Here is a 26,020-nt window from a genome sequence, read left to right on the forward strand (position 1 = left end):
GTGATGTTGCCCAGTGGGGCCCACACCAGGGGGAGACTAAGGAGCTAGTGGTGGAGGTTAAGGGAGAAGGGGAAGGGTGGTCGTGTTTTTTCTGGGAAACCGCAGTGGCCCCCATTCCCTGAAGGAAGGGTGAAGGGGGCGGTGAGCTGGCTTTAGATGCTTCTGAAAGAGGTGGGTGGGCGCCTCCTTCTTCTGTCCCATCTCAGGCTCTACTGAACTTCAACACAGCCCCCTCCCTAATGGCCAATTACTTCGTGATCTTTGAGATACCTCATCAGAGAGGGTTAAGGACAGCTAGAGGATGCCGAGGGTCCCTGACAGGACAGTCAGCATAGGTAAATGTCCAGGAGCCTGGGAGGCCCCGCAAGCCCTTTCCCACAGTGACCCTGACTGGTGTGGTGGTTGGTGTCGGGGGTGAGGTGGCTCAGAGGGTCAGGCTAAGGACGCTGCGCTCACCTCCCCCACCTCCTGTGACTCAGCATAGCTGCTTCACTCTGCGGCTCAGAAAGGGGCCTGTGCAGCTCTTGGAGAGGGGCTGGCACAGGTCTGGCCCCCCACATTTAGGCCCATGGCCTACTCTCCCTGATTCCAGACAGAGGGAGTGTGTATGGTGGTGCGTGTCCACGTGACTGCAGGCAGGGGTCTAATCCCAGAAGCCCAGCTCTGCCCTCAAGGGCTCCCATTCCAGCCCTGCCTGCCTCTGGCTCCAAGGAGAGGTTCGTTACCCGCAGCCTTTGCTCCGCCTTCCGCTTCGGGTGGCTCAGGCCCTGCCTGGCCACTCTCTGGTAGTGCAGGGACCACCTTGCTGCCCGCCACCTCCGCTGCACCAACACCACCACCAGGGAGAGCAGAGACCGAGAGAAGGAACGGGAAGGGAGACAGAGCAGGAAGGAGAGGGAGAGAGAAGAGGCAGGTGGGGGGCGGGGTGAAGAAAAAGGAAAGGGAAGAACAAAGTAAACACAAGATCACACGTGATTACACCCCACGGAGCTACAGAGAGCTGCTCCACCAATTCACCAACTCCCCAGAGGGGAGAGAAGGAAGGCCAGGTCCCAGAAGCCCAGGAGAGAGCACAGACCTCGGGCAGGTGGAGAGAGAAATGCTCCCGGAAAAGGAGGCAGAGCTGGGCACTGGGGGAGGAAAGGAGACCCCCGGTACTGGAGTGGACGGCCCCCGCCCCTCTTCTCCCCCCGCGGCACTCCTCACACCAGGCTGCCCTCTCCTCAGCTGCCTCTTCCCTCTGTCGTCTGGGCTTTGGCCAAACCTGCCCTGACCCCCGTCCCAGCCCGTCCTGGTTTTTCCTGCATTAAAATTGGGGCCGCCCAGCTCCCTGCTCACTCACCAGAGCCCCCCAGTCTCACACGGCTCCCCAGCCCGTCCTGCAGGCCGCCCAGCTCCCTGCTCACTCACCAGAGCCCCCAGTCTCACACAGCTCCCCAGCCCGTCCTGCAGGCCGCCCAGCTCCCTGCTCACTCACCAGAGCCCCCAGTCTCACACAGCTCCCCAGCCCGTCCTGCAGGCCGCCCAGCCCTGCTCACCACCAGAGCCCCCAGTCTCACACAGCTCCCCAGCCCGTCCTGCAGGCCGCCCAGCTCCCTGCTCACTCACCAGAGCCCCCAGTCTCACACAGCTCCCCAGCCCGTCCTGCAGGCCGCCCAGCTCCCTGCTCACTCACCAGAGCCCCCAGTCTCACACAGCTCCCCAGCCCATCCTGCAGCCCTCCTGTTGGCTCTGCCTGCAGACCCACCCCGCCTCCGCCCCACACATCAGTGCTTCCTTGATGCTCTCTAGAGCCACCAGCTGCAGCCCTCTGCCTGTGTCTTTCTGGAGATGAAGACCCTGAGAAGAGCCCCACTTCTCCTTAGGACTGCGAGCAGTGAACAATGCTAGCAGAAACTTACTGGCAGCTGACTTGTGCCACAGTGATATCCTCATAACATAGAATGAAGTCCAGAGGGGCTTTAGAATTTCTCCCAGGGTCACAGGGATATTAAGTAATGGAGCTCGGACCCTGTACCTCGGCTGTCTGACCCCTAAGCCTTTACATGATGTCAACAGGTCTCCTTCCCTAGGATCGGGACAAACCTCTGCACACACGGCTTCCAGACAGGGGGGGGGGGGGGGAAGCAGCCAGCTGGAAGACTCAGTGCTCCCCTAGCAAAGCTGGCCATGTGCCCCCCAGGGGACCAACTTACTTTACCTTTTCTTACAACCTTGTAACTTCCTGTGCCCTCTGTGCTTGAAGCTTCTTCCTCCGGACTCTTGTCTAGCTCAGAAGATTCCCAGATCCCAGAATTCCTGGTCCTTGGGGGCAGTTGTTCCAGAGAACGCAAAGTCGTGTCCTCCTGTCCAGGCTGGCTCCACTCTGGCCCCAAGAGTGGGGCAGTGTCCCCTTCAGTCCCCGCAGGAGCTCGCCCTGGGGAGCCTGGGTCCCAGGGGTGCGAAGTGATGCTGATGAAGGAGGGTGTAGGGGTCAGGTCGTCCTCAGGCTCCCCAGCAGCTCGGGGTCCGTGGGGTGACCGGGCAGCAGGCTCCACAGGATCAGGTGCCGCAGGTTCTCCACTGGAGGGGAAACAGGGGGATGGCTTCCTGGACACAGGACCGCACACCTGGCCATGGCGGGAGTGGGTGCAGAGGAGGTGGGGGGCTGCTGCTCCCTTCTCCCACCCTCCCTGGTGACACTGCCTCTGCAGTCACAGGGTGGAACTGGGAGACTCTGGCCAACCAGCTGGGGGGTGGGCTGAACGGTGGGGCAGGGGGACAGGAACAACAACGGTCTCTCTGCATCCTTCTCTCCTTGAGCACAACTCAGGGAGAGGCTCTGAGCAGGCCGAGTGGGGTATCTGCCTGTTGACACTGGCCAAGCCGCTGGGGCACTGGGGGCTGACAGCCAGGGCCAGGAGGCACTCACCGTCCTCCAGGGCTGCGTCGGCGAGTCCTTCTATGAACAGAGGGCCTGGGAGGGGCAGGAGGATGGGGTCCCTCGTCCTGCTTCCCCTGTGCTTGCTGTCCAGTGAGGCAGAAGAGTGAGGCAGCGCTCCCAGTTCCTCTTCCTCCACGCTGCCCTCCTGCTCAGCATCTGCCAGCAGCGCCAAGGGCTTCCCTTGGACCCTCTGCTGGCACCCCATGCCTGTTTCGGATGGGAGGACAGTATAAAGCAGGGAAAGAGGGAGGGCATGTACGGGCTGATCCCAGGTCCAGCTTCGGGTTCAAGCGGCTGGGAACACTGGCTGATTCATTCCACAATGTTTACTGAGCCTCAATCATGGCCAGGCACCATCCCAGGCTCCTGGCACACATCAGTAGAAAAAAAACAGAGATCCCTGCCCCGTGGAACTTAAATTCTAATTGACGAACATAGAGAAAAAGAAAATAAGTAAATTAACTACATGACTTAGCTAAGAAGTGCGATAGGAAAGAAAAAACCATACGCGGGGGTATGGAAAATCAGGAATGCTGGTATTAAACTGAGTGGTCAAAGAAGGGAACTTGGTGCAAAGCTGACAATCCATCTGCACAAAGCCTTGAAGTGGGGTGGGCGTCAGGAGAAGCGTTCAAGCGGAAGGAAGCAGGAAACAGCCCCAACCAGGGAGGCTCCTCGGGGGATTTCTCTCTCAATTTGAGGCGGTAAGTTACTTGACATTAAAAACTCAACCAGAGTTCTGTCTGGGGCCCTCGTGCCTAGTGACTGTCGTGCCCTGTCGACCTAGTGACTGTATCTTCAGCCCTCTGAGCTCCACTCCCCATCCCCACCCTCAGGATTCCTGTACCAGCACACCTCTAAGAGCATCTCGTTCTCCACTAGGAGCCCCCAGACTCTACCCGACTGCCCCCTCTTCCTCCTCAGGGGGGAATCTCTGTTCACTTGAGCCTGTTCTTTCCTCTTCCAGACCTCCTTCCTCATTCTGCTTTTCTCTGTTCTTATGGCCCTTTATGGCTCTCTATCACCCACAGCCACCTCCTTATCTGTGCCTACAGAGAGTGAACTGGGTCGGGCCCCCACAGAGACAGCTCAGGGACTTACCTCCAGGGGCTGCCCCAGGCTCCGCTTCACCACGGAACACCTCGGAGTCATCTGGTCCTGCCCTGCGAGGAGAAACAGTCAAGGTGAGAGAGGCCCGCCCGCCTGGAATTCTGGCTCTCTGCCAGCTGGGAGGTGTCCACGTCATGAAATTCCACTCTGGCCTCCTGAGTTCACATGGGCAATGCAGGAGCAGGCCCAAGAAGGCAGTGGCTTAGATTTCAGACCTGCTGTCTGGTTAGCAACCTGGAGAGGAGGGTGGGTGCTGGCCAAGCTTCTCTTGGTCCTGATTCTGCCCCCTCACCCCCACAATTCAGGCACAGTCTGAGCAGGGCAATGGGGAAGGCCAAGCAGGGACAGAAGGTGGAGGTGCAGGCGTGCCTTACTCCACCTGCCTGCTAACACCCGGCAGTTGAGGCTGCCCGGCCCAGGGGGCGAAGGGCTTAGAAGCAGCACACGAGTGGCTTGGAGGGGGGATGGTGAGCAGGCCTGGAGGGCTGCTCACCTGCTGGGTGGGGGGCTCTGGTCGGCTGGCTCCTGGGGGCCTGGGGGCGGGGGGTGGATAGGTGTTGGGGCAGCTCCGGGGAGCCTGGTGGCGTTCCGAACAGCCTCTTCTAAGAGCTCCATCCACCTGTTGCTCGGCAGGAGAAGAGAGGTCTGGTGGTGACAAGAGGGCAGAGGAGCACAGCGCCTCCCCCACCAACCCCGAGTCAGAGCTGCGAGGCCCTCTGCCAGAGCCTGCCCTGAGGACCCTCTGCTCAGTGGGTGTCCCAGCGCCCGTGCAGCTCTGACTGGCTGCCCCGCCAGGGGCAGGTTTATATACCCCGCAGCTACCAAATGCTGAACACCAACCCTCTGTTAGGCTCTGCGCTCTGCATTCAGTATCTGTTCTCTCTCAATGTAACTCCCAAGAGGCAGCGCTATCCGCAGTCACAGATGGAAGCCCCGAGAAACTGTCTGACCCAAGCTGTCTCTGGCCTCTACGTCAGACAGGCTACTACTGAGGCTGGTTACTGTCGGGAATATGGGCGGGTGGATGCCGGGGGGTGGAGATGACAGTTCTGGAGGCAAACACCTTTGAAGAACGCTGGCATTTAAAACACTTGATGGAGAAAGAGAAGAAGAATCCAGGGGAAGGGAGTGGGGCCAGAGAAAGGAGAGGAGCAGCGGACGGCTGGAAGACCGCTGGTAGCGCCTTTCCTTGGACAGGCCGCTCACGGGTTCAGGGATGGCGATCCCGAAAGCCTCTCTGTGTCTGTCTTATCTCCCTCTTCTGCGTCAAGGCCCCATCCTCTAACCACTCTGGGCCCAGTCCTGGTCTCACTGTCCAAGTCCTCACACACCGCCCTGGTCCCACGGGGATGGCAGTTACGCGGGACTGCCCCGCTTCCCAGCAATCCTCACGTGTTCTTGTCTGATGATGTCAAAGCCACCAGCTCGTAGATCTGGGGTGGGCCCAACTCAGAGGTACAGATGATGAAGAAGGCCCGTTTATCTGTGAGAAAGAGAGAAGCAGAAGGGTCTGTACTGGGGGTGGCAGAGGCATGACTGCAGCCTGGGTCAGGTGACAAAGTGTGGTCTTGAAACCCTGACCTCCACCAGGTGGAGAATGCAGCGCTAGCTGGACCTAGGTCATTGGGTTCCACTTACAGAAGGACGGAGGCCATTCTGGCTCCTCTAATGCCACCTTCATAGTCCTTGCCTCCCACTTTCCTCACAGTGAGGGCTGAGGGTTATAAAACCACATCACACCCGTCCTCCCTTTCCACCTCCCCCAAGAGACAGGCATTGCATCACTCCCCAGGCTACAGCTGAGGAGAGCGAGCCCAAGAGCCCTTCCTGTACGTGCTCCGCTTCTCACTAACGTGCCCGGAGCATAGGGCTGGGCTCTGGACTGTGGGTGTGAACTCTGCCTGTCCCTCCTGCAGCAGGAAGGCGTGTCCTACTCGTCTCTGCCCAGTTCTGCTTCCTCATCCTCAGTCCACCCTCCGTGCTCACATCCCATCCTGCCTGCACCAGGCTGTCCACCTTCATCCCCATCCTACCCCATACTGAACCACATTTTCCTGCTTAGATGAGTCAGGGTAGAGGAAAGTCACACAGGCAGGCCAGTAAGTTCATCACCCAGCGCTCACTGGACGTGAGTACCAGGGCGCATGGCCTGGGACCTGGGCCAGCTGGGGCCGTCTCCTCGTGGGTACCTGTGGCCACCGAGCGGACGAGCACGGCGTTGAGCTTGAGCACGGGGCTGAAGGTCTGCTTGCTGTCCGAGGAGCCCACGGCCGTCTTGCTGTGGCACTTGAGCAGCAGCTTCTCGTCCTGTTTCTGCAGCAGCACCAGGAGGTCCTCCAGCAGCAGCACGTGGAGGTCTGGAGGAGGGTGGTGCTGGTGAGGGGTTCCCTGCTGCCTGCTCAGCCCTCACCAACACCTGGGATATCAGAGGCTCCTGGATGGTCATCCTCAGTCTGGGAAGCCCTGGAGTGTGGTGACCTGCTTGGTTTTTGGTCCTCCCTCCCCATGCTGTGCTCCAGGTGCCCTGAGCTCTCAACCCCAGTGGTGTTTGGAGCTGCCTCCCAGCTACCTTACCGCCCTTAAGAGCGCCAGGTACAGGGCTGATGATCCAGAGAGGAAGAGTCCAGGTGCGCCCTAGATTCCCTCTTGGCCCCAGGCCCCTTGAGCTTACCCAGGGTCTTATCCTTGCTGATCCTCCAGGTCAGAGGCCCCTCATGGATCATCTTTCTGGTTGTAAGATCCAAACTCTGTTAAAGAGACACCATTCATTCAACAAGCATCTGAAAACCTGGACTCTATGCTAAGGTGCTGGGCATCAGTGGTGTGAACAAGAACTAGTCGCTTGCCCTCACACTCTTGTGGGGGATGCAAACAAGTAAAAAGGCAACTGCAAAGTCACAGGCCACGTGCTGTGCTGGCGGATACACTGGTGGCCCTGGCGGGGGTCTCTCTACTCCCTACCACATGCTGTTGATCCTCCGAAGGGGGTCCTGCCCATGCCTTCAGCTTTATTTCCTCCCACATGGCCTTCACTGTTACTTTGAGTCTGTTCCCACCTCCTGCTCTCCCTGGCTGAGTTCTCACATCTAGCCTCTGTAGTCCGGCTGTTTGCCCTTGTCTGTCTAGGGACAAGGTGACAACAGTAACCGGTGCTGTGTAATTCCAGGGGTCTCATCACACGTCCTTTTACAAACCGGCACAGGTCTCCTCCCCCGAGTACTCTCCAGGTCCTGAGTGGACTGCTGCTCCTAAGGAGGCCCAAGAAGTATGTGTGCCTGTGGGGCTCTGACCTTGAACTCTGCTGCCAGGGGGTTGCTGGCCCTCTCCAGAGAGGTGGTGTCCAGGCGCTTCTGGTAGCCTTCCAGACGGTGCCGGTTCTCTGTCTGCTTTACTGCTTCGTTCACATACTTGAGAATTTCCCGACACTGGTCCCGGGCCCGGCAGAGTTTCTCATGCTCGGAGGTGCCGCCTGCCCACGGGGTAACAAGGGTTTTTAGAGCTCCTGCCAGATGAGCCTGCCAGGAGCTGGCTACCGACACACATCAGTGGGCTACCGGGGCCAGCTAGTCACACATCACTGGCATGGGTGGAGATATGCCACCCTGCCTAACTTTGACCTCAAACATAAGGACGACATATTCTGAGGATGCACAGGCGTCAAACCTCTGCTCTGCAGACAGTGATGGCTCTTGGGAATTCCTGCCTAGATTACAACTGGCTCTACAGGTGTGGGGACACGGATGGGGACCAAGGGAGCGATGGTGCCTCCCTCTAAGAACAGGGAGTTGCCGGTCCTTCCCACTTCTCCACGCTGACGCCAATGTCTCCAACTTGAGGGTGGTGAAAGGTGCTCGGGATCCCAGGGACAGTGACGACCTGGGGCTAGACCCCCTAATTCAGCTTGGTCCCCTACTCCTCTGGAGTAACTCACCATGCATGGCTGTATCTTTTGTGCATCGCAACGCCCCCAGAGACGTCCAGCAGGGGGTATGAATGGGACTAAAATCCAGTCACAACCTCTGGTGCGGGACCATGCCCCTTAGAGGAGCCAAGGTGCCCTGTGTGCCAACCCCACATCATCAGAGGCTTTGCTCCCATCTGTACAGAGGCCCCACACAGGCTGGTGGCAGCCTGTACCTCCTCCTGTGCTGAGCACCTTATTTAATGCTAAAGCGCATTACAATGGTTATCTTCTCTGAGACTGACCGTAAGAACACAAGGATGAAGACCCTCAAGACCAGAGAGGTCAAGTGACTTGCTAAGGTCACAAAGCAGGTCTGTGCCAGAACCAGGCTGTGGGCTACGGGCTGCTGCCTCCCAAGGCCAGGTGTCCGTGGCCCTACCCTCTGTGTGCTTGATGATGTTCTCCAGCAGCAGCGGGTATTTGGTGAGCCGCTGCATCTCGGAGATGATGAGGTCTCGAAGCTGTAGTCGCCGGCACTGAGGGTGGCTCTCGGCCTCCTACAGGGAAGGACGCACAGAGGAAGATGGCAGCCCGGGTTAGGAGCTGGCTTGTGGGCTCAGGACCCACAGGACGGGACAGATGCTAAATAGGTCCTAATTCCAGAAGAGTCACTCAGAAATGGTGGTGGCAGCTTCTTGCTTTGATATTTAGGAAAAAGCTGGTGGGGGCAGAAAGACAATAGCCCAAGAAAGGGATACGGTCAAGGCACATAAAGCAAGGATTATTCCCACTTTATAAGCAAAAAAATTGAGATCCATCTGAGTAAATACAGGCATTAGTAGGTGAGCAAGGCCATCTGATAGCAAGGCTGGTGTCTCTGTATTGAGAGCGGGTATATGTCAGTGTTTCTGAAGAGGCGGCCTGGGGAGGGTGTGGATGGAGCAGAATTGCTGGTCACCAACCCTGGTAGAGAGAAGAGGCCAAGGTACCTGGAGCTGGGGGCCAGCGGGGCAGTCTGGGAGATAGTGGGTTGACCTGGTAAACTCTCCCCCTCGGCCTCACTGAGCTAAGACTGGACTGGCTGGTTTCAGCCGTGACAAGTACAGGCCAAGCGTACCTGCATGAAGAGCTGAAACCGGCTCTCCTTGCGCTGCCTGGTCTTGATCAGCTCCAGAGCGATGGACTGATAGGAGCAGAACTGTGCGGCCACCTCCTGGAGCTCCTCCCGGGCAGGGCCGTCGAACTGACAGGGAGAATGGACACCATACAGCCCACCTCACACCCTTGCTTGGAACCTCTCCCCCCCTTCCTCCAAGGCCTCCCCAGGGCCTGGGCAGCCATACCCGAGCCAGCATGAGGTCACTGACTTCTTTGATAATGGGGCCCTCCTCCCGGAGCTTCCTCATAGCTTCACACCAGGAATCTGGGGGCAAGGAGAGAAGACAGAGCGCCTGGGGTTGAGCTGTGTGGCCAGGCCCTTGGTGATGGGGGAAAGAGGTCTCTGAGGGTCGTGCCATGGGGGCAGGGTCTGGGAGACACTTCACACATGGGGGAGTTGGAATGCTGGCTTCAGGCTGGGCATCAGGTTCTCCCACCAAAGAGAAGAGGCAGGGGCTATGTGCTCAGGGGTCCTGGCATGTGGGCAGCAGGCTGGCCAGGGGTGGGGGCGGGCAGGGAGCTCCTCACTGTGGATCTCGATGAGCTCGGGAAGGTTGGGAAAGAGCCGGGCCAGCTCCTCTCGGGGCAGCAGGCCCTCCTTCTTCATCCGCTGGTAGAAGATCAGGTCCAGGACCCGGAGTGTGCGCAGATGGGACGCCTCGGTCACGAACAGCTCTGAGCAGGTGCAGGAATAAGGAGGGCCAAAGAGACAGCGGGACAGTCGTCAGCAAGGATATACTGGGACCTCTCCTGAAGGCCAGGATGGAGGTGGTCCTCATAGGAATCACAGCATGGGCCGGCCATGCCCTAAGGCCCCACCCTCTCTCTCTACCACCCTGTGTGTCGGAGGTGCTCTGCACCTGTTACCACATGAGTCAGTGTGGAAGTAGGGAGAGGCAGCTGGTCTCACCATTGATGACCTCCTGCCGGTCAATCTCCCTCTGGCTCAGCCTGGCCACCACGTCCTTGCCCACTGTGTGCTGCCAGTTCTGGGCGTCTGGCTCTGGCTCCAGGTCAGACAGCTGGCCCAGATCGTCTTCTAGAAGGTTGGGGAGGAGGGGGTCTGTGCAGAACCCCAAGTTGGGGGACTCAATACTCCTGGGGGAAAAGAGGTGGCGGCTCAGTGCCACACGGAGGAAGAGGTCAAACGTGGGGTGTGTCCCCCACTCCCCTGCCCAACCTGCTTGTCCTGGGCCCTCGGAAACCAGGGAGCCAGGAAGAGGAGTTGCACCGCCAACAGGCCCGCAGAAGGCACGGCTGGGTTGGGGACACCTAACAGAGACGCTGCTGCGCCCATCACTCACCTGCGGCCCATTTTGGGGGTGAAGGGAGGGGTTGGGTTCTCAAGAGACCTGTGGAGAGAATGTCAACTCTGAGCCACCCTCGGCTGCCTGGCCCCCAAGATACCAGTGGGCGGAGCCCTCCCCGAGCCCCGCCCACCTGGTGGAGAGGCTGGAGGCAGACGAGGAGGCTGACTGGTGCAGGCGGGCGGCCTCCGCGGCGGCGTCCATGTCCACGTCGCTGCGAGAGCGGGGCACGTTCTCCGCCTTCCGGGACCGCTTCATCTCCTCCCGGCCCTTCAGGCTCTCAGACCGGCCCAGGCGAATCTCTGAGCGTGAACTGGGTGGAAACAGCAAGAGACCTTGGGGTCTCACATCTGACCAGCTCTGACCTGCTACTCCATCTCAGGGCCTGCCTCGGCACTGCAGGCTTCCACTCCAAACACCAGACCCAACGTGCCCAAACTCCCCGTGGCAGACGCTGCTCAGTGACAAACCGCTTTTACTACAGACTCCTTCCTCTCCCCAGCTAGGCTTGATGGACAGAGCCTCTCATCTTCCTCTTTCCTTTAAAAAATTTTTATTTATTTATCTTTTGGGTGTGCTGGGTCTTTGTTGCTATGTGGGCTCTTCTCTAGTTGCGGTGTGCATGGGCTTCTTACTGTGGTGGCTTGTCTTGTTGAAGAGCACGGGCTCTAGGGCATGCAAGCTTCAGAAGCTTCAGGGTTGGGCTCATCACCTGTGGTTCCCAGGCTCAACAGTGGTGGCCCCGCGGGCTTAGCTGCTCCGCGGCATGTAGGATCTTCCCAGACCAGGGATCGAACCCATGTCTCCCGCACTGGCAGGCAGATACTTTACCACTGAGCCACCAGGGAAGCCTTCATCTTCCTCCTGACTGATCAGAAAGGGATCCCAAAAGGAAGCTAAAATCTGGGACTTGATAGAATCAGACTTGTGGTGTATCTGGATGCCAAAGGCCCTGAGTCCCCATCAGGCTGCTGTGGACACCAAAGTCTATCACCAGGAACCATGAGGTCCTACCCTCCCTGACCCCGCCGTCTCCTGGCCGGCTCACCTGGCCCTCTGCTCTGGAACGGGTTGGTGCCCACCCGTTCCAGGGCACCAGAGTCCAGGAGAGCTGGACTCTGCTCGAGGCACAGCTCTCCTTGTACAAGTACCCCCTCACATACTCTTTAGCATTCTCCATACTGCCTGTCAGAAAAGTCTATCTGAATTCCCACCCCTCCAGTTGCGATGTGGATAGTGGATTTCTTCTGTTCTTATCCTGAGAGCATCCTTTCTAGGCTTCCAGCCCCCTCGGAGCAGAGCAGCTTGGAAGGGTCCTTCAGGGGCATGCTTACTGATGGGCAGAAACCTGCTCCCTGGCCTGCCATTCTTGGTCACTGAGTGTCTGTGGGGCTTGAGATGCTGACGACTGGGTGCTGCTCTTTTTCAAGTCCTGCAGTGCATCAGCCCTGTGACAGCTGGCATCTCTGACCCCTAGCTGCCCCAGGATGGTGCCTCCCCCCATGGCCCTGCTGGGCTGGTTCTTTGCTGACATTATTGCTAATCTATTTGCTGCTCTGCATCTAGGACCACAGAAGGCCTGGGGAGTCTGGAGAGTTCTTAATAGCACAGCAGACTGCTGCAGAGAAGGAGCCAAATGGCCTGGTCTCCATTCATCAAGTCTGAACTGCCAAGGGATCCAAATGCCGCTCCCCTCTGGGTTCCAACAGTTTGTCTGCAGGGTTAGAACCCACACTGTCAGCTGATCCCCTACTGAACTCACTCCTTGAAGCCTGTCAGGACAATGCCAATACAGACTACCTCAAAACACTTGCACCAGTGCCCCACAATGGGTCACTTGAGCATCTCTCATCAAACCTTGTGCAATGAGGTTCCTGGGGCTTCTTTCAAGTACCCAGAAGTGAGCAATGATCCCAAGAAGGAAGGCATACAACCCTTCTCTAGCCACAAGTTCCTAGGTTACCGCTGTCTAGAACTGGGGGCTTCTTATACCTGTTTAGTTTCTACAAAAACCTTTGACACACTACGCTGCCGATGTCATTTCTTCCAAGACTGTCAGTGAATTTATAATCACCAAATCCAAACGCTTCTGCCAGGATCCTATCCTCACCAATGTCTCAGGGAAAATTTACCTAACAACTTTAAGAATACGTTTACAAATGGTCTCAAATATTTCCTCAAAGTGCTGACAATATATCTTATAATTGTATATTTGATATATCTCTAAGATCACACCTACCTCAGCAATCATATAATTTGTATACTTAATTTACTCAATAACATTAGAACTCAACCTCTGTTGTTGTTTTGTTGTTTAGTTGCTAAGTTTTGTCTGACTCTTTGCAACCCCATGGACTGTAGCCTGCCAGGCCCCTCTGTCCAGGGGACTTCCCCAGGCAAGAATACTGGAGGGGGTTGCTGCTTCTTTCTCTAGGGGATCTCAGCCTCTGACCCCGGCACAAATCTAACCTTTATCTTGCCTAAATCTTTGTTAATTCTCACTATGGCAAAACCTTTTAACATATATTAAGCTTACAAAGGCTTAGTATAAACAGAACGGAGTAACCCTGCACACAAGCAGGAATTCTGATAACTAGTTACTTCAGGGGTAAATGAATGGTTTGATTGTGCAGGCTGATTCATGCCTTTGGGCCTGCATATAGTGCAGCTCAGCAGTGTACACAGGAACTAGTTTTGCACACACAGACCACATTTATTATACCTCAAGTGTGACTTAAGGAAGGTGCAAGGATGTTTCTGACTACAGGCAGTTTTTACTTTAAGTGCTGGCTGTAGAATGTTAGACCTAACTTGATGGTTGTCACGTCACAGTCAAGAGCAAGTCCGAGAGTACGTGTCAATGCCAGAGAAGGGTTCTTCTTCGAACCCGGCCAGAGATGGAGAACGTGAGCAATACCACAGCCTCTGCTCCCCTTGTTCTTCTAGAAGAACACTTCATTTTGAATCAATGGCCTTGATACACTCTTTGGTGATGTGGATATCTGATGCCCATTATGCTATCTGCCTTTATAGCACCCAACAGAACCTCATCTTTAGCTCTCTTCTTCATGGGCACCAAAGACTGTCTTAACCCGACTTCCTTACTTTCCAAGATTCCCCTTCGCCAGCCCCTGCACCCTCCACCCCACCTGCACTCTTCCCTAGCTGTATCATTCCGGGCTTCCTGACTACTTGCTTTAGAACACAGTCTAGCTCATTCTCAGTGTGGAGGCTGCTGAGTGGCCAGGGAGTGAATCCACAGGAATTTTAAAGGCACATGATTCCTGCCGGAAGGTCGGGGGCCCTGCTCTCTCGCCTGCTGGCCTGATCACCAGCACACAGTATGTCTTCTTTTGAAGACACCCAGGCAGGAAGGTTGGGGGAGAGGGAGAGAGCACTACAGCAGGAGCCTTACAGTATAGTGGGGGTGAGGTAGCTGGCACTGAGCCCTGCTCCGCCCCTGCCAGTGCTCCCCTCTCTGGGCAGCCAGCAGGCCCCGTCCAGCCACTGTTACCTGTTGCTCTCCAGCAGGTCCTCGGGAAAGCTTCCTGTTGAGAGGCGCTGCGTCCCGGGTTCCGGGGCGTCGTACTGCTGGTTGTTCTCAAAGTGCTGAATGATGTTCCTCACGTTGCCCGGTTTGACTGGAAGCAGAAAGATAATGAAAGATACTCTGCTTTCAGTTCAGGGACGACTCCTCAGGGCCCTTGCTCCCCTCAAGCCCAGAAGACAGTGATGAGTAAGCATGGGTGAGAACAGCATGGGGCTGAAGTCAGGAGACCCGGTTCCGGTTCTGGCTCTTCCACTGTGGGGTGTGGCACGCGCAGTCCCCCACCTTTCTGGGGCTACTCTTTCTTCAGGTGCAAAATGAGAGGCTTTGGAAATACATTTGCGCTGCATATTTCTTTTGGCTCGCACATTCTTTATTACAATGACTCTCACACTTAAGAATCGTTACTAGGTTTCTAGGTTTTTCCCAAGAGCCATATACAGGCTTAAAAAATAGCCAGGAAGACCAAAAACACATCTACCTGTAATTTGGCCAGGTTGCCAAATTATACCAAGCACTTCTCAAATTTATACCACTTTCAGAGTTCGCTATTGTGTTTTTCCTCGACTTGCCTTCCTGTTCTTTCTGCCTCTACTCCTGCCTCTTCATCTCCATCATTAAAGAATCAGACACTTCATTACCAGTGGTGGGTGGGGAGTGGGTCTTAGAAGGACAGATGTCACTCTCTGGCATTCAAAGCTAAGACAAAAGAGAGCTGTCTGTGTTCCAAGTAGAGAGGGCATCTAAGAGTAAAAAGGCGTAGGTGATATTACCACATGGAGACCCTGGAGAAGAGAGCTCAGGCTGGGGGCTCAGTGGCTCCCATCTTCAAAGAGGATTTGCTAAGCTCCAGGTCCAGGCTGTCAGAACAAGAGATGGGCTAAAGATGCCACTCTGCCTGGACCAACAGGAAGGATAAGTGGGATGCAGAAGGTAAGACAAATATCCCTGGGTGCCAGGCCCTGATCCTATCTGTACTCACCAGAGACTCTGCCATCGACATACACAAATCTAAATCTCCCTGTGGATCTAAACCTGAGACTCATAAGAAAATTTCCAAGCCAGAAGAAACAGGAAAACATTTAACTGGGCTCTTCAAAGCTCACCATTCCACATCCTTTAGACAGGTAACGCTTTTCTGAAACTGCAGAATAGGTGGCTGTGTGTATGTGGTAGGAGTCAAGGCTGTTGCCATCACTCTCATTTTGGAGGTTAGAGTCAGAGCCGCCTGTCCCAGACTGAATGTACACCTGGGCCCTGGGGCAACTGCAGCAGCCAGGGGCAGCTGTGCAGCCACAGCCCGGAGCATCCCTGGCTGGGGGATGATGCGGGAGCCTGGGAACGTCCTAGAACACAGCAACTCCGGGCAGAGCCCATTGTTCCCCCTCCCCTGGGCCACTTGGAAAAGGCCCAGTTCTTGGGATATAGTTACACCCTAGCTTACACCCCAGACAAGGAACAGGTGTGGCCCTGAGATTTGGTATAACTGAATAACCCAGAGTAACAGGGGAAAAAACACATAGATAGGAACGCATTTTTGAAAAGAGCAAAGTTTTTACCAGCAGCCTTTGCTCTCCTTCCTCCATTCTCTGCATAACAATGAAACAAAGTAAAAGTGAATTATACGTCACTAACAATCAGATACACTAACTAATAAACCAGGCTAATGGCTGATGATCATAAATGGCAAGTTTCTCAGTAAATGAGGTTTTCTAGCTTTGGTGGGTGTTTGGTTTTAGATGTGCATACAGATTTGTCTGATGTCCTGGGAACTTGGGAACACCAAATCAAATCAAGAGATGACAATAGAAAGATCTGACTCAAAGAGATGGTGAATACCCAGCATCCTTATCCTGCTCCTGGGATCAGCAACTCCACCGTGGGTGTTCCTGGCCCCTCACAGGCTGACTCAAAGCAAGCAGCCGGGGCAGGTCTTAGGCATGATGCTTACCTCATGCCCACCTCAAGGAGGGTGGATGGGAGGAAGTATGTGCTGAGAAATAAAAGTCTGTGTTTCAAGGCCATTTTTTCATTTTTTCCATTGTTTTACAGACTCCCCCCTTCCCTGTCCCAATAATTCTTTACTTTTATTGTTTATAATAGCATAACAAGGCTAGGGATTTAACTTTAAAAATAACTTTGAAAATCATTATTCTAAATCATCGTTTTATATAAAGTGAATTCTAGCAATTGATTAAACTTCTGACTGCATCTCACTGCTCTCTCTCCCCTTGATTTACTATCGAACCTAGAGAATATTAATCACTTAATTAATTCTAAGCATATGGACTTCACGGATGGGAAAGGAACCTGTCCAACTCCAGGTTCTAAGTTTCTTTGGGTTAATGCCAATTATATATGTATTTATTTTTAAAAATACACAGATTTTAGAAGATATTAGGTCCTCTAATATACACACATTAAGGTCATTCTTTTTCAATGTTGCAGTGACACTGGCAAAGTTTTAAGAGTCAGAAGAGATGCAAGTGCTACAGAGAAGGGCTTAAGCAAAGGAGATGACAGAAATTAAAATACCTCAAGGCAAAACTGCTGAAGACCCATTATTAGCTAAAAAACAAACAAACAAAGAAAACCCACCTAACATTCAAAAAATGAGGATTTTATTACAGCAACTGAAAACAAAAACCTGGGGAGCTTGTGCAGGACATTTCAGTGTGAGAGTTCCCCTCACTTACACAGAGCCTGGACTCTTGGAGCTACCCACAGAGAGGTGACAGAACGAGAAAGGCCCCAGGTCGCGGAACATCGCGGAGGGCCCAGGAGCTGGCCTCTGCCAGCACCGCCAGGAGGAGCAGTACCTGGGGGGCGGCGCGGCCCCTCCCACCCTGCATCAGGCAGTATGTGCCCAGTGTGCGGGCAGGAGCCCCTGGCAGGGGCTTGTCCTGGGGAGCTTTAGCAGCATGGAGCCACACACAAGAGCAATGGAGTGCGGAAAGGGAGGAAGGATGGGCAGAACGGGAGAAGATGAAGGAGAGGGGAAGGAAAGGACTTGGAAAATGGAAACTCAATGCTAATGAAAAGAAAAACCCAAATAAAATGGTCCTTTTACCTTCCACAGGGGACAAGGGAATATAAAATGCTAAAAGAAAACAAACAAAAACAAAAGCAAACCATGAAAAATCAAATTAATGTTTCGAGTCAAAATAAAAATTACATCAAGCTGGGAAAATGAAAGGTAGTGGCAAAAACCGGGATTGATCTAGTGGAGTCCCCTCCTCCCTGCCTTCCTCAGGCAGTGATTTCAGGAAAGGCAGGAGGCCTGCACCACGGTCCTTCCCAGATTTCCAAGACTAACATGGGGATCTTAGGATAACTGGGAGCGCCAGCAGCAACGCCAGACAAACGACACACAGCTGGGAAGAGATTGGTGACAGGATCCACGGAGGTCTGGGTTTCTGATGGCATGAGGGAGCCTCTGGGTCCCAAACCTGCCCTCTTTCCACTCAGTTCAGCTTAACAGTCATTGAAACCCTCCATCAAGGGCCTATAATTGCTCCCAACACACAGGCCCTCAGGAGGACAGACAAGTCCATGGGTGAAGATGAAGGAGGCCCCAACTGTCAATAGGGCAGTCTTTCCAAGGAGAGGGATACCCCTCTGCATGGTTATTCGGTATCTCTGAGCTCCTAGACCTAAGCACTGGCACGACCTCCGTGGCTCTGGAGCAGGACCCTGTACCTCAGGAGCCCGTGCTGGGTGTGGCAAGGATGCAGGAGCACTGAGAGGAAGCTGACCTTGGAGTTCAGGTCTCTGGCTCCCAGAAGCACAGGAAGGCCGCCTGCTAACGTACTGGCCTTGAAGGGCCAGAGGCCCCTACCCAAGGCTTTGCTCCCCGAATACTCACTGCTCTGGGAAGAGGTTTTGGGCTTCCCGATGTACTTGAGAATGGGGTTTCGCTTCTTGTCCTCCAAGGCATCCTTGTCTTTCTTGGAATTGCTGCTCTGCTGAGACAAGAAACACTAGGGTTTGTAGAAGGCCTCGGGAGCCAGATTGGGCACTGATCACCTGGCCACTTCCCTTAAGACTGGCCCTAAACAAGCAGCTGGTGGAAGACTCATGCTTGTACCCTAACTAGCACATTTGCTTCTGGCCAGGGACTGGAGGGAGGGGGAGAGAGATCTAGTCTGGCAATTCTTAATGACTCCGTGTCCAAAGGCAGCAGGACGAGCCAGGCAACCGGAGAGGGCTCTTCTGGCTGCCTCAGTGCAGGGATCTCGCCAAGAGATGCTCCTGTCTTGGGGAGCTCTGTCACCTTCTTGGTTTTTGGGAAGAAGGGTAGCCACTTGTCTTTGTCAGGAGCGGACTGGGCCTTTTCAGCCGTGTTGGGAGGTCGTGTTTCTCGAAGACGGATGCCCGCATGGCTCATGTAGGTATTGAGGGCGAAGCCCATGGGGCCGCTGTAAGAGAGAAGCAGGTGGTGAATCGGAAGCCGGTGGAAGGGCTGGGACTCTGCGGGCAGGGTGTGTGTGAGGGTGGAGTGGTGGTGGTGTTTTGACTTGCATGACTCCCAGAAGAAGTCAGAATTCTTTTCCTATGCAGAACTCTGCCCAACCAAGGAAGAGTGGGCAGTAGAAGGACGTATAAGTTCATCAAAACAAAAGCAAATAAGCCACAGGCGTGCCTGGAGGACGGTAGAAGCCCACAGCTAAGGTCCTCAGGCATATACACGGGGCTGGGATGGCAGAGGGATGGGAAGAAAAGCCACCCGGCCCCGGCAAGTCCAGGTAAACTGCCACCACCCACCCCAAGGACACGGAGTAAAGGGTAGAAAGGATTTGTCAAGTTGCTTCCAACTGCCAGAAATGAAACTGTCCTGAGTTCTGTGTTTAAAAATGTATTTGTCTCTCAATGCAGTAGACAGATTATCCACTTTGTGGATTCAGTGAAGCAAATGCTTCAGCCCTGGCTTTCCTCCTCTCTGAAATAAGACTTCTATCCCCATCTTCTCTCCCTTATGAAATGTGTGTATGCTCAAGGAATGCATACTCATTCGAACACTGGCTGCTGAGAAACAAAGGCTTCAAGGGGAAAAAACAGTGCCAACGGAGTACCCCAGCTCCCCTCCGTAGGAACCGCTAACGCAGGCTGATCCTGTCACCGCTCCCTCTTTCGGTGGTTTACGAGAAAGACGTGGGGAGGCAGAGGCAGGGCTGATGTGGGTGGAAAAGAGGAGGCCAGGAATGGGGGTGCTAGCAGCTTGGTGTCCTCACACTGAGGAGCCGGCCCACGTTCCCGGCAGTCAGGCCTGGACCTGTGACCCCCCTGTGCTGTGACACAGACACGTGGGAACTAAGCTCTGACGCTAGGGAGTCCCCTGTCCTTGGCAGAGACGCACCGCCCAGTAGCTCAGCCCCACTCCTTCCACCTTGAAACCATACAGACTCACTCACCTCCTGTCTTCCTCGTATTTGGACCTGGAACAAAAGAGAGAACCAATGACTCAGATTGCAAAGGCAGAGGCTCGTCCGCCTGTGCAAGACTGCGAGGAGGGTAAGTCCTTTCCTAGAGGAAGGGAGGGTGTCTGGGAGGGGAGCAGGATGAGGAAAGGTCAGACTCAGACCCGTTCTCAGCTCTGGAGCCAGCCTGGGGCTCAGGAGGTGGGGGTTCTCACTGCTCTGAGGGACTCAGTTAGCAGAGTGACAATGATGAGGGTACCGTTCTGGCTGAAAGGAAGGGGGACTGTGGCAAACATAGCCTCTTGCTTGGTGTCTGTCCAGCCTCTGCAGCTATTACGGAGGAAGAGGCTCCTCTTTGTGTCCACCTAGGACTAAATTAGAAGGGTTGGGCTGGCACTGAGGCAAGAGGAAGGAAGGTGAGGGAGCAGAGATAATACCTTGAAACTTGATTCACAGGACCCATTTACAAGAGAGAAATGACAACAGCAACTAGTATCTGAGTGCTCAGGATGGGCCAGTCTCTTTTCTAAGCTATTTACATGTATAATATTTATACTCAAAATAACCCATGAGTCAGTATTAGATATCCATTTAATGAGGCAAAGGCTTCATTCTTTTAAATAGAAGCCACTGTAAGTAGGGTACCTGTGCTGTCAGGAATAATTTCATACAACTCTGTGGTGCCGACGATCTCAGAACAGGCTGGGCTGCGTTCTGCCTCCGCCCGTGTCACTGGGGTGGGGGCCATCGCCTGGCTGTGGTTCGGGAGACGAAGGCCCAGAAAGACGCAGGCTGAGGCCCGAGGGTTGTTTCCAGACTGTGCCCGCCCCGTGGGGCCTCATCTAGTCTCATCTCCAACTGGGACCTCTTGTCAAATGCCAGGTTCATACACTCAGCTGCCTATTCAAATCTCCAGTCTGATGTCTAAAAAGACCTGAGATTTCTGACACTTGCAAAACTGAGCCCCCAACTTCCTACCACCAAACTGTCCCCCATACAGTTGTCCCTAACTCGACTGATGACACCTTTGTCCTTTTAGGCGTTTAGGTAAGAACATGGAGTCTTCCCTGGTTTTTCTTTCTCTCACATCCTATACATCATTTTTTAGGAAATTTCTCCTGTTGGTTCTACAGTCAAAACACACTTGGAGCTGACCTCTTTCCACAGCCTCCATCACCAAGGCTCTGGCCTGAGCCCTACTGTGTGAGCTACGGGAACCGACTTCCCTGTTTGGAACCCCTCCATGCTCTCCCACCACCGTCCACCCACACTCAAGTCTCACAACTCCAGTGGCTCCTTGTTCACTGACAGAGAAAAACCAAGGGAGTTACAACAGACTCTGCGAGGCTGCACCTCCAGTGACCTCTGACGTCCGCACTGAGTTTCTCAATCTGCTCTGGTCACACTCACCTCCTACTGTTCCTCAAATATGCCCTGGCTGTTCGCTCTGCCTGGGATGCTCGTCCCCCAAGACGTTTCCAAAGATGATGTCCCCATTTTCTTCAGTCGCCTAAGTGTAACTTCCTGGATAAGGCTTTATTTGAAACCGTAACCCACTGGCTTCGGTGCTCCTGACTCCCTCGGCCTGCACTGGCGCAGCCTACTGATTTATCACACACTGCGTTCTCTCCCCACAATCACGTAAGCTCCAGAAGCACTGCTGTTCGTTTACTATGCACCCCAGGAGCCTAGAACAGTGCTCAGCACCAGTGGGGACTCCAGGAATATTTGCTGAATTGAAACAGCAGCAGAGATCATCTAGCCCAACTTTTGTCATTTTAGATGAGACCTGGTGGCTCAGATGGTAAGTAATCTGTCTGTAATGAGGGAGACCGAGGTTTGATCCCTGGGTTGGGAAGATCCCCTGGAGAAGGGCATGGCTACCCACTCTAGTATTCTGGCCTGGAGAATACCCATGGACAGAAGATCCTGGCGGGCTACAGTCCATGGAGTCTCAAAGAGTAGGACTCAACTGCATGACTAAAACTTTCACTTTCAAGGTGGATGAAATGGCTTGATCAAGGTCATACAACTACTCAGAATTCCCTGACGGTCCAGTTGTTAAGATTCAGCACTTCCACTGCAGGGGCCACAGGTCAGATCTCTGATCTAGGTATGAAAACCCTGCATGCCCATGGTGTGACCAAAACAAAACAAGCCACACAGCTACTGAGTGGAGAAGCAGTAGTGGGGTGAAAATCCATGTCTACGCCTGGGAGTATCCCCACAAAGTCATTCCAGGAGCCTGGGACATGTTCAGAAAACACGACTGGAAAGAGACAGCCACAGCAGGTGCTCCAGAAGTGCCTACGTTCAGTTAGCTCAGTACTCTGGTGTACTTAGTTAAGAATGGTTCAATTTCCCATGAGCCATCTGCCTCCTGAAGGAACTTCATCCCCTGGAGAATCACAGCGTAGCTCTCACACTCAGCGCCAGATATGACCTTCGAGCAAGAAGGGAGAACCATCAGGGAGAGGCTCCGAAGGGAGCAGAAAGCTCCCTGCGTTCCTGGAGCCTGTGGTTTGTCACAACTACTGGATTACTGTCAGGAGCCCCAGCCTGGGACATGAAGCAGGAGGGTGCGACTCTCCCCATCTTCCAGGGGAAGACAGGTCAGGCACAAAATGGAAGAGGGGAGAGGCTGGGGAACAGACCCATGAACCCACCAATCTGCAGCGTGTTGGGGGTGGGAGTGTACTGGAGACTCACAGGATGTCTCCTAGGGCAGCGAGCTGCTTCTCGGCCACCTGGCGCTCGTGGAGAGGGTCCCCATCCAGCTCCAGCAGGTCGTTTTCACCGTATAGGCTGCCCAGCCCCAGGGTGCGCTTTGTTCTGAGCCAGACACACAGAGAGAAAAACAAATGTATACCAAGGTTCAACACTGGACAGGGAGTGAGGTGCGCACACACACACACACACACACACACCAGGGGAAAGAAAAGGGGCGAGGGGGCAGGGAGGGAGCAGGAGGGTGGGCGCCAGACACCTGTAGTCGTGGATCTGCTCCTGGATCTCAGGCATGGCTGCCTCCTGAGCCTCACAGAGAGCCGCGCGCACATCCTCACTGCTTCGCAGGCGCAGGTCTGTGATGGGGCAGAGGGAAGACAGCAAGGGGAGGGGTGGTGGGGAGCAGGAGGTTACATCAGCTCAGGACCTCCAAGTCTCTTAGCTCCCTGTGGTCCCAGAGGGCAAGCTGGTGTTCTGTCCTCCTGTTAACTAAGGTAAGGGAGGCCTGGACTTACCAGGTCTCTCCTCAACTCAGGACTGGAATCCTGATGTCCAAGCCTCAAGGACAAAAGCATTTTCAGGGTGTTACTCATTAAGTGGGAAACATTAAAGCTCATCTCTGGATGTATCCAGATGCTGTGCTCTGACATCTAGTGCAAACCTCGAAGAGGTCCAGTCTTCCCCCACGGCCCCAGGCCCAGCTTGCCAAGCTGAAAAAGGCAAGGATGCCCCAGCTCCCCACCAGAAACTGGACAGTGCCTTTCCCGTCCCTACATTTGCCCTCTGCCTGTGCCCACAAGCTTCCGGTCATCCGGGCCTGGAAAGTGCCTCTTTTCGAGGGCGGCTTCAAACTCCTACCCTCTAGAAAGCTCCTGGGATTCACCTCTCAGATTGACATCCTCTCCCCACTGCCTCCCTCAGCTCTTCTACTCAGACTTGAGTGAGGAGGGAGCAGAGCAACCAGCTCGTGCACTGGCTCCTCACTGTGTTACTTAAGGAACTCAAACAAAGCAAAACAAAAGAACAAAACCACTCCAGGATTCTGACTCTGCAGGTGGGGTGGAGTGAGGCCCTGGTTTCTGTGTTTTTAAGAAAGAATTCCCCAAGGGATCCTGATGAGTGACCAGTCTAGTAATCTGATTTCCTCTTGGAATAGTTGAGCCAACTGAGGCCCACACAGGTCACGTGGAAGGCTGGGAGAAAAGACCTTGGTCTCCTGATCAAGTCGTGACTCCGCACGACAAGTTCCCAGGCGGGGTGTGTCCTCTGTGCGTGTCCATGGACGACTGCGAGGAGGAACTGTCCCTGTTTCCCCCAGTCTGAGAACAGCTGCCCAAGGCAGGGACTATGTGCTTCCCCCGCACCCCACCCTGAGGGCCCACACAAGACGGACCCACAAGGACATGGACTGACCAAGGAGCCAACTTACCAATTTCTGCCTGTAACATTTCTGGGACCTTCACTCTCAGAGGCTGAAAGACAGAAGGCGGGGGCAGAAGTGGAGAGGTCCACACGCACACCCAAGCGGAGGTGCGAGGCGCCACGTAGGGTCTGAGGGCCGGAGCATCACCTGCGCTCCCCTCTCCCTGCACCCCACGCCCTCCATGCACCTCCCGCCAACTGAATTCTAGGCTAGCGATTTGAGAAGTGGACTCTGAGGTGGCAAGGCAAGCTAGGGCCACACTCTAGGGTAACACCTGTACTCTTCCCACTCTTATTTCAGGGACGTCAGGGTGCATGGAGTGCAAAGGTCCGAAAAAGTGACCTGGGACCAGTTTAGCCACGAGGGGGAAATATTTATGAGGCCACTTGACAGCCTCCCGTTTCTTTCACTCCCAAAGGAGAGCTGGCCTCTGTTACCAAGTCTTCCCATGAGTGCGCTACCTGGCTCTGCTCTACAAGTGCCTGACAACTCGGTCCTCAGGCGGTTCCCTAACAACCAACAGGGAACAACTGGCAGCTCTAACCTCCTTACTCAAGACCCACTGAAGGGAACAAAAATAAAAATCTTGAGGAAAAACAGTTTATTTCCCAATCTCATTAGTCTTAGTAGCTTACTGCCAGATGAACAAAGTCATCTTGGAATTACTTTAGTTGATCAGATTAGAAAGTCCAAGATGGGAACTACCCTCTGCAGGCCAGGGCACTGCCACCAGGTAACCCCGACACATCCCTGGGAGCGACATCCAGAGGCAGAGTGCTCATCCGCCCCAGACACTCTGGGGTCCCCTCCCTCTGAACCCTGCCTTTGGGCAGTAAGAGCAAGTCAGGCCGAGCTTCAGCAATCTGGGCTTGCCTCTTGGCTCACTGATTTCTATCATCTGATGTCTTCATCCCAGGGATGAGCAAGGCAAGGAGAGTTGAAGAAAACCAGGGCACTGATCCAGACGAGACCAATTAGGACATGATGCAAGTTCTTTTCTTCTCTAAACATTTCAGAGAGAGGCAATGTGCATTCTACCTTGCCACGTGTGGAACAAAAGAGGTACAAGAGGAGATCAAAGTTTAGAGACTAGAGCTAGGAGCAGAACCCAGGAATCCTCTTTAAGAATCTGTTTAAATTTGGCCTGAATGCTTTGCTTAGTTTTCCCTCTGCTTCTGAGTGGTCGAAACAATACAGCAAAACTGTAGTCCAATTTATAACTGCCTTACCGCATTTTTCTCTAGGAAAATATTCCAGATGTCTTTTCCCAAGCTTCGGGAATCCTTGGGGTTTGTTTGCTGATAAACTTCTGCACACAGGTAAAAAAGCTAGGAGAGAAAATGGGTTCGAGTGGTGATTCTCAACCCGGAGTCTTTTTGCCCTCCAGGAGACACCCAGTAATGTCTGGTGGCATTTTGGACTGTTACATCTGCTACTGGCATCTCGTGGGTGGAGTACAGTGATGCAGCTAAGATCCTGCAATGCACAAGCCAGCACCCCAAAAGGTCAGTGGTGATGAGGCTGAAAAGCCCTGGCTGAGAGTGTTTCAGAAACCTGTGGTTGATCATTCCCAGCCCTTGGTGTGCACACGCCTCCCCCAACACGATCACTCCCCAACTGTGACTCCTGTCCACATGTGACATTCTGTCTCGTACGTGTTCATCTGTTGTTGTTAAGGGCCTGTGTTTCTCTGTGTTGTACCCCATCTTCCCTCAGGAATGCTCCTGAGATACGAGTGCTCCGGACGTACACGTGGGTGTTCATGGAACACCTGCTGAGCAGACGGATGCTGACTCCGGCTTCTAACAGAGACAGCCCCGGAAAGGAAAGACGGCAGTGCGTGCCAAGGGCAAGAAGCTTATTCTGGAGAACACGACACCAGTCTCTCTCCTTCCTCTCCCTTCCTTTATGAGCAGCTGAGCAGAATGACAGAACCTGGTAAGGCTGCTGGCTCAAAGCACTGTCGCTGTGAACCCTGATCGCCACCCTTCACGATCGATCCTTTGTCGTCACCTTCAGACTGAAGACATTTTATCACCTTGCCTGTCTGCCAAGCTTTCTTGTGGCAACACTGTATATTTACAAGGTCTGCTCTTTAAACCCCCCACGATTCATCTGTATCCACCTTCATTCGAAAAACCCAGAAAGACCATCTCTTCCAAGCAGACTCAGAATGACAGCTTTCTTAGTCTAGCCCTCCCTCCTTCTCCCTGTGCTATCGATACAGACAGCAGCAAAATCCGTTTCACCTAGGTTGCCCCTTCTTTTCTATTCTGTCTTGTCTTCGTGATGCCGGGTCGTGCCTACGGATCTGACTGACCATATCTAGAGCGCAGGGACAGAGGCCAAGCACAAGCAGGCATTCAATTGAGACAGACACCTGCAACTTACCAGGGGACTGGGGTCCGCCTGAGAGAAGATGTACCGCAGAAAAACCCCCAGGTGAGCTGGCCGCGACTTAAGTTTCTCAAAGTCCTGGAATATGATGTCGCTCTGGAAGGCAG

General features: G+C 54.2%; 1 protein-coding gene across 1 annotated transcript in view; it reads right to left on the bottom strand.

Annotated features, from left to right (window-relative positions):
* Positions 1-26,020, bottom strand: part of ARHGEF11 (Rho guanine nucleotide exchange factor 11) — a 117,370-nt gene that overhangs the window by 2,516 nt on the left and 88,834 nt on the right. Inside the window, 27 exon segments of the mRNA XM_070367371.1 lie at positions 726-821; positions 2,201-2,506; positions 2,509-2,562; positions 2,912-3,130; positions 4,025-4,086; positions 4,527-4,652; positions 5,426-5,516; positions 6,223-6,390; positions 6,705-6,780; positions 7,324-7,502; positions 8,377-8,494; positions 9,055-9,180; positions 9,281-9,360; positions 9,624-9,770; positions 10,006-10,193; positions 10,400-10,447; positions 10,536-10,715; positions 13,917-14,043; positions 17,020-17,049; positions 17,815-17,911; positions 18,223-18,367; positions 19,361-19,384; positions 22,076-22,198; positions 22,353-22,449; positions 23,523-23,565; positions 24,746-24,844; positions 25,908-26,009. Coding sequence (XP_070223472.1) covers positions 726-821; positions 2,201-2,506; positions 2,509-2,562; positions 2,912-3,130; positions 4,025-4,086; positions 4,527-4,652; positions 5,426-5,516; positions 6,223-6,390; positions 6,705-6,780; positions 7,324-7,502; positions 8,377-8,494; positions 9,055-9,180; positions 9,281-9,360; positions 9,624-9,770; positions 10,006-10,193; positions 10,400-10,447; positions 10,536-10,715; positions 13,917-14,043; positions 17,020-17,049; positions 17,815-17,911; positions 18,223-18,367; positions 19,361-19,384; positions 22,076-22,198; positions 22,353-22,449; positions 23,523-23,565; positions 24,746-24,844; positions 25,908-26,009 — 3,151 coding nt within the window.

This window comes from Bos mutus, chromosome 3 (genome assembly GCF_027580195.1).
Source record: "Bos mutus isolate GX-2022 chromosome 3, NWIPB_WYAK_1.1, whole genome shotgun sequence".
In the NCBI taxonomy this organism is placed as follows: Eukaryota; Metazoa; Chordata; class Mammalia; order Artiodactyla; family Bovidae; genus Bos; species Bos mutus.